The sequence below is a fragment of the Oryzias latipes genome, chromosome 6 (genome assembly GCF_002234675.1).
Source record: "Oryzias latipes chromosome 6, ASM223467v1".
Classification (NCBI taxonomy): Eukaryota; Metazoa; Chordata; class Actinopteri; order Beloniformes; family Adrianichthyidae; genus Oryzias; species Oryzias latipes.
In genome coordinates, this window is record NC_019864.2 from 24,338,611 (window position 1) to 24,347,010 (window position 8,400).

The 8,400-nt window shown below is 39.8% G+C and overlaps 1 protein-coding gene across 2 annotated transcripts; it reads left to right on the forward strand.

The window, feature by feature from the left end:
- The first annotated feature begins 592 nt into the window (after positions 1 to 592).
- nutf2 (nuclear transport factor 2) lies at positions 593 to 7,983 on the forward strand. 2 transcript variants are annotated; one of them, XM_004069745.4, is made up of 5 exons: positions 593 to 696; positions 1,907 to 2,016; positions 6,646 to 6,717; positions 6,920 to 7,018; positions 7,105 to 7,983. In XM_004069745.4, the coding sequence occupies exons 2-5, from the start codon at positions 1,918 to 1,920 to the stop codon at positions 7,216 to 7,218; spliced, it is 384 nt and encodes a 127-aa protein (XP_004069793.1). In that variant the 5' UTR covers positions 593 to 696; positions 1,907 to 1,917; the 3' UTR covers positions 7,219 to 7,983. The 2 variants fall into 2 exon arrangements, with proteins under 2 accessions (XP_004069793.1, XP_004069794.1); XM_004069746.4 differs by lacking the exon at positions 593 to 696 and adding an exon at positions 719 to 874.
- The last annotated feature ends 417 nt before the right edge of the window (positions 7,984 to 8,400 follow it).

Sequence of the window (8,400 nt, forward strand, 5' to 3'; positions counted from 1 at the left end):
TTGTGGGTTTTAGGCTGACTCCGTGGCTCTCACCATACCATCCACTAACTCCTAGTTTTCTGTCTTACTACTTTATGATGTAACATTTAGATATCAGTTGTTTTATGTAATTCATGTTCATAAATTTGGACAGAAGATTAATTGTGACTTTTGTAAACAAAACAAAAAAACAACAACAAAAAACACTGATATATTTAAATTGTAAATTTTGATTTTCTGACTTTGGGTAAAGAAATATTTTTAACTATTACTCTTTGACATCTATATACAGGTATCCCTATTGTTAGTGTGTTAAAAAATGAAAATACTTAAGACATTTCCACTCCCTTTTTTAAATTCCTATTTGGGTTTTTTTTAATTCACGGTCTGACCAAACTGTTAATTCTTATTTAGAGAAAGTGGGACACTCAGTGCTAGAAAAAAAAGACATTTCTGTGCCTCTCAGTTCTGGGAATGATGGATTAAAATAGCTCAAAAATTATTATTTTTAACAAACTAGTGGTTTTTGATGTTTCCTATCTTGTATCATAACTGTTTGGTCGGCGTAATTTTGGAAAACAACGGGCACTTGCTTTTAATTCTAATTTACTACAGTCCCCACAATACACCGGGGCATTTACGGCTCTGTACGTGCTCTCGTAACGTAGAAGATATCGAACTGTACCATCACGCAGCCGGGGTCGGCGACAGTGAGAGGTAAGTTTGCAGTACTTGTGTGCACATTAGTGAATGGAAACTCTTGCGAAACTAAACATTTGCAGTTTGGATGAAGGTTTGAGGAAAGTTCGCGATGTCTTTGTACTTCCACGCGCCGTCTCTTTGGGGCCAACGGACGGCGGACACTCCTGTGTGTGTCGTCTCGCCACTCCTGCTGGTGGGTGTTCCAAAAATATGTGCGCGGGCCCACAGGAGAAATCAGCACAGTGCTGACAGATATTTTTAGAAGCCGGTGAGAAGGCCTGTCGGTCTGTCAGGGAGACAGCGAGGCAGCCACCGCCTGAGAGAATAATTTCTCTACTGGCTAACATTAGCACCCGTTGAGTTAGCAAACAAGCTAGCAGCGGCTTCCTCATTATGCTATCTTTAAATACGAACTTTTCTACTGTTGTAGCATTTGTTTCTCTAAGTAGTATTTTATTCCTTCACTGTGCTGTCCTCTTTGTGTAAGGGGGTGTGCACTTTCTGCAGTCTCGTGCCCACCCGGGTTTTTCTTTGCTAATGTTTAGCTAGCATAGATCGTTCCAGCAACAACCGTGCGCCGTTATGAAGGAGCACGTGACCAGTGCTGTCATTTCCGCGGTGGGACCCGATAGGTGGCGCTCAATCAAACAAACATTCACCGGCCACTTTATATGTACAACCGTGACAGCATTATGCATTTACGAGATTTTAATTTGTTTTGTGGGAGATAGAAAAAATTCACAGCGGTAATTAAGTGATGACACTACCTCGAAAACAGTAGAGCATCAGTGGGAAGTGGCCTCCCCAAAAAACAGCTGACTCCACTTGAGAATTTCCCACTTCCTTATTTGTTTGCATCTATTATTCATTATTCTAACTAACATTTCACCAATTATCATGTCTAAATAAACATGTATGAATAAATCTCATCAGGGGGAAAAAAACAGCTCTTTTAGACAGGAGCGACAAGTTTCTGTTACAATGACATTTACTGTTGTGCATTAGATGAAAAGAAAAGATCTATCAACAAAGTTAAAGAATAAAAAATCTAATTAGTCACTGAATACTCGCGTAGAACGACTAGCAGAATGTCTTTCTGCCTCCTAGAAATTAAGCTGGGAGTTGGATCCACAAAAGAAGAGTCTGCTAGCTGAAGTCTCTGACTCCATTCTGGTTTTGGAAACTTTAAGAATGACCAGTAATCATCATCCCTGTTGTGTTGCAGGGTGATTCAGGATGGTGGACCAGCCTCTGTGGGAGCAGATAGGATCCAGCTTCGTGCAGCACTACTACCAGATGTTTGACTCTGATAGGTCGCTGCTCGGATCCATATATGTGGGTGTTTCTGTGTTTGTTGCTGTGTGTTTTCCTTAACTAAATCAACAATTTGTGAAATACTTAAACCTATGCTAGGGTTTTCCATGCAAAGATGAATAAATAAGAATGATGCACAAACATTAAGCATATGGAAACTTCAGCTCTTAATGCTACCTTTTTGTAATTCTCACTTTTTTTCAAAACTTAGTGGTTTATGACTGAACATATTTGTGATGGTAAAAGGCACTGTGGTTTTGTTAGTTGGGTTATGTTTGACGTCTAAAAATATAATTGTATCTGATCTGTAGCCAGATGTTCAGTGAATAGCAAAGCTACACCTTTAGATATTTACATCTCTCTATTAATAAGAGATCTGGTCTTGTACACGATGACATCAATGTCAGTGACTGTTCATTGGTCAACAGTCATGTGACTGCATGCCTTTCATACACACCCACTACTGCCTGAAAAGTATACAAGTAACACAAGGAATATTTGAGAACAGTCATTCCACGTGTGTTTGTTTTGTTTACAGTAAACTAAAAAGGATCCTCTTAATAAATAAAAAAAATTAGAAACTGTTTCGTTAATCTACTGCACATAAATCATTTAGACTTACGCAGAACTATCTAGAATACTGGAAACGGCCATAGAAGAAGAAATGGAGAGTTTCGTTGTAAACAAAGCTGTGGCATAGAGCGAGTTAATCTTCTAAACATGCTTTTATTATTGTTATGATTATTATTAAGTACCTGTTCGCTCCTAATTTTCTAAATGTGTGTGGCCAGTGCTTTATTGCTGGCTGCACGGAACCGGTGTAGGTACCACAACCGTTCGGCCTGGAACTTCCGTTCGGGGTCCTTTCGACTAATGGTAATGTCACACTACGGTAACCCCACTTAGACAAACTTTGTAGCGTCGACATCTGCTCGGGCTTTACAAATTTTCATTTCACGTTCCATTTTGTAACCTAAAGTTATTTTCCCTCATAAATCGTATCGGACAATATTCTTTGTAATTTTTATAAAGACATGTTGCCACAATCCACTTGTTATTCCAGTTTAAGTTCAGCCGTGGCTGAAAATGTTGCCGGCACGGCTAAATGTTCTTCCGGGACCGCTCTGCCAATGATAAAGCACTGGGCGCACGGAAAAAAAAACTATAAGCAAACACGCATTCAATAATAATCATAACAATAATAAAGGCACGTTTAGAAGAGAATTTCGCTTTATGTCGGAGCGCTGTTTGTTTACAACAGACTTCATAATATTTTCTTCTATGGTAGTATCGTAATTTGTCAAGACCAATGACTATCTGACACGTCATCGGACCAACCTTCAGCCAATCGCATAATGTGACATCAGCATTAGTCCGAGGACCCCGAACGGAAGTTCCAGGCCTAACGGTTCTGGTACCGGAAGAACGGTTATGGTACCTACACCAGAAGAAGAAGGGTTAGGATTGGGCTAATACGTACTAACAACATTTAGCCGTGGATGAACTTGAAAACTCTGTGCGGGCAATGCCGCAATGGGCATCTTGGCTGCATGTAAATATGTGGGAATAACATCCGCCTTTATTTTGTCTGGACATGATTGGAAACACAAATTCACATGATTGTTTATACGGTTTCTCAGGACTGTGTGGAGTTGCATTTCTGCATTCAAAAGCTGCCTCCGCCAGTTCACACATCGTTCCAAAGCCACTCCTCTCCTCAGAGACACCGTTCTCCCAGGAGACACTGTTCTCCTGGGTCAGTCTGCTTGCTCACAAAGAACAGCCAGACGGACTGCGGTCCGAAGCCTCCTCCGGAGCGCACACCCTGACACCTAACCACCTGCTCGCAAACAAGAAGCTATGAGTCGGTCCGTCCTGTTCGCGCTCCAAAGCATCCTCTGGAGTGGCACACTGTTTACACATGTTAAAACAAGCGCAGCATTGAGCCACAATCGGATCAAAAATTAGCATAACCCACCTATCTCGATCAGAAGGAAATTTTGATCCGAATGAGTCTGGTTGGGGCAGAGTATTCCAAACGGCGTGTTTACATGATGCATTTTTATTCTGATCAGGCGTTTATTCCGATTACTTTTGTCCATGTAACCACTGCTAATGAGTCAAACCCATGCTATGTTTTTGAATGTCTTCAGTGAAGTCAATAGACTGTCCCTGCACCTTATTACAAAAGTTTGATGATTTGACCGCATTCAGTTTATGTTGTGCCAACTTGCCAACAGTTCACAAACTGTTGCACTACGGGCCATTACTCAAAGTGAAAACAATCAAAAGCAAGAAACTTCCAGCAGAACCAGTCAGGATGACCTGCTGCTAGTTGACATCCAGGTGGACAGGATAGACACTGGAACATCTGGTTGAAGTCGAGAGAATCAAGTTAGTAACTACAATGACATTTACACTCATAAATGAGTCAGCAGGAAGTACATAAATATGCCATGAAAAAGAAAAAAAATCCAGTTTATTCCAAAACATCCCCTAATAGTCTGAAAAACTGGATAGTGATGGTGATTATGTCTACCTCCAGACTCGAAGCTGAGAGTCGGAGCTGAGAGTTTGAATATGATGAAAAATGTAAAGTCAGCTTCTAACAGTAAGCATTTAATTTTAGAACTGTGGTTTTATTAATGATCAAATACAAAAGATTAAAACTCCCCTGCTCTTTAGAAATAAACGTTATGATACTTTGGCCAAAAAAAAGACGTTTTCTTTACCACAAGGTAAGATTTTTGAGTAATGATTAATGTGGTTCATGTTTTAATCTGGTCTGTTAATCCTGGTCTTCAGCCCCCCCCCCCTCTGCATGTCTTCCTTGTTTCCCTGTTTCGGCACACCTCATTCAGCTCTTCATCACACTCTCCGGAAGCCTGATGAAGATGCCAGTTGTCTGCCTCAGGTGTGTTGAAATGGAACAACACCTGAGACATTCAGAACATGCGGTGCTGAGGACTGTTGGTGTGTGAATGATTTCCTCGAGCAGCTCGATTTAGATATATACTTTATTTTGGTTAGATTGGAGACAAAATCTGGTCATGTAGAGATGATACCTTTACTAAGTTCTTACTGGTTGAATAAAAAATCATAAATAAGAACAACTTGAGCACAGATTATGGAGTTTGCACATGCTCATTTGGGTTATTTTAACTAGTTGGTGATTTTTTTTTTTTTTTTTTGCATTCTCTTCTGTATTGGAGTAAGACGCAACATTGTGAGGAATTGCCGTTGACCTCAAATGTGGCGATCTCTTTGTGTAGTATAAGAGGGTTAATGTGAACATATTCTCATTTTGTCCAGATTTGTCATGGCCAGCGTTCACATTGGTCAAAAATGATCTGTGCCAGAGCGCAGATACCACAGTTTGGTTGTTGATCCAGTAATAAATGGAAAGAAGATTTTGTTAGCATTTAGAGAAGATCTCAATACATATTTTCATCTATTCTGTCTTGATGAGCAAAAATGTTTTTCCTCTTTGGTTTAGGATGTCATTTTTTGCTGAATTCATTAGAAATCATGTGTTTTGTTAGTGATGGAGAACTGCACTGCAGAACTTTTAAGTGATCACATCAGACCGGTTTTGTGCTGGAGTCCATTAAACCTGTCCCAGTTGGTCCCACTTCATGTAATCATGCCCGAGCACAGATAAAACAGTAACACTAGCCAAACTAATCATACTTTGAGACCAAATGTACCCGGCCCGGTACGTTCAGCCTGTCGAAAATAGACTTCAAGTTGTTTGAGTTCATTTGGAATCCTAGAATGTCAAACCACCTTTTCTTTCCTTACTTTAGTTTTTCATAAAAAAGTTCCATTATGACAGCTTCCTGGTCATCAGAACCTACAAAATCTTTTTTTTAAAGCATATATAAATATATATATAGAGAGAGAGAGAGAGCGAGCATGTACAAGCTTCGCTTACATTTTTATCCAAAATATCCCAAATTGACACATTGTCTTCTCAATTTGACTGGTTTTATCAGAGAGAAATATTAGCTTTTAAGAGGCATCCAAAACTGTGTATTACAAAAATTGAGTTAGTGTAGTGACCAGAGGGGACTGTGTATCTACCAATGGTTTCAGTGGCGTTCTGGCTTCTCTGACTGGATTATTTCACATCAACAAAACCTTAACAAGTGAGCTAAATTCAGATTTCAGGATTCAGTGGTGAATCTTCCTGTGTGGTGTGAGCACAGCTTTCCAGCTGTATGGAAGATCAGACAGGAATCTAAAGCAGCCCAATGACTTTATTTTTTTTTTTGGGTTCTTTAAAGTCAGATTCTCTAGTGGTTTTTATTATTATTTTTTATTTTGTCAAACCAATTATTTCACTCACTGTTTTTCAGTTTATTTTTATGACTTTTTTGACTGTTTTTTGTTTGTTCTTGCTTGTTGAACAAGTTTGAACTAACCTGAAGGTCCAGGAAAAATCTGATATTTGCTAAAAACTAAACATCTGAATCCTGCTGTATTTCAGACATTTCAAAAGCTTTTTATTTGCTTGTTTTTGTTTTCAACTTCACATGAACTCACTTCTTGTAAGTTCATGCCTGGGGCTCATGTTTCTTGTGTCGCAGTCCTCAAAGTCAGACCTTTTAGTCGTGCAGACGTTTGATTTTTCTCTTTGTCTCTGCTCAGATTGATTCGTCATGCCTTACATGGGAAGGAGAACCATACCAGGGAAAAATAGCAATTGTCGAAAAACTCACTGTGAGTGTTTTTGGGTTTAACTCCCTCTTTGCACTTTTTAAAAGCTTTTTGGAAACTATTTAAAGTGCTAAAACTGCTTTTATTAAATTTATTCAAGAAAAATACTTTTACTTTTTTTCTTCAAAAATGTTCGTGAAATTTGTTAAATAATTTGGATTTCCTGCTCAAGCTGGAGTGTTCTTTCTGTTGCTTTGCATCGCAGAGTCTTCCCTTCACAAAAATAGCGCACAGTATAACAGCGCAGGATCACCAGCCGACCCCAGACAACTGCATCTTGAGTATGGTTGTAGGACAGCTAAAAGTAAGTACACCTAAAAATGGTTTCCCTTTTATTCCTATCCAACCGAAGACTAATGAGCTTCTCTTTTTTTTTTTTTGCTTCTGCAGGCAGATGAAGACCAGATCATAGGTTTCCATCAGAGTTTCATCCTGAAGAACATTAATGATGCTTGGGTGTGCACCAATGACATGTTCAGGCTGGCCATTCACAACTTTGGTTAAGCCGCCTGTCTGCGCTGGCGGACAGGGGCGGTCGTAGTGAAGGGCTGAGATGAGGAATGGAGGTCAGGAGTTGGGCAGAGGAGCGAGCGCTCACCTCCCCCCTCCTGCTGTCTCATTTAGTCCCATTTGACCACCAAGCAAACACCTGACCGTAGATGTAAACCGGCGAATCTCGCCCAGGTGGGGTCTCCGGCCCGCCCAGCTTATAGAACTGCGACCTGTTTCTTTGCCAAGAGCTGGCCGACAACGTGAGACGCCCCTGTCTGCCACTCCGCTGACCTGCATGATGCTGGGAGCCCTTCGTTACAGTATCTACACTCAAGCAACCTGAAGGAGGAACAGCTGATCAATGCCATTAACTCGTGCTCTGCTCTGCTCTTCATCCTAATCCATTCTGCTCCAGTCGGCTGCACTGTTGACTCAGTTCTGTTAGCACTGTTGTTGACTGGTTTGTTGATCCATGTTCAGGTCCAGAGTGAGCATCTTCAGCTCTCACTGTGCTGTTTTTTTTTTTTTTTTTTTTAGATGCCACTCGTGTGTTTACTTTAGTTTGCCTTAGAGTTTCAGGTTTCATCTTCCTCTTTACAATAGTTCACCTCACCACGATTCCTTCTGCCAAGTTTTGTTCATACAAACCAAAAGGAAATGGGGAATGAAGGTTGATCTCTGATCCAGTTTTTTCTCTATTTCTCTCTTTCATACACGTCTGGCAGTTAACATGGACTACAGCCACGAAACAATAAAATCTAGACTTTTTTTCTTAAAGGTGTGGTCTCTCCATATCACTGTGTTTCAGCTTCTCTCTGCTCCACTTCAGCAGATCTCCCACAAACAATAACAGCAACTGGGACTCAGTTCTGACTATGAATAACAATTTTCCCACTGTGGCATAAATCGCCTTAATTTAGTTCTTTTTATTTAGAAGTGCAACAGATCCTGAAAACTGAAGCTATTCTAACCCATAAAACCAAATTTCTGAGAGTTTCTGTTTTTCTTTTTTTAGAGAAGTGAAAATATTTTTATTTTGGAGAATAATAGGGTTAAAAGAAAATGGTGTTCATTATAAACATTTTTAGGTAATTAATCAAAGTCAAACTTGAACCAAGATGAGAATGTCACTAATCTAAATCCTAAAATTGCAGATTTTTTTTTAGTGTTGCATCCTAAAAGGCCTTAAAAAAA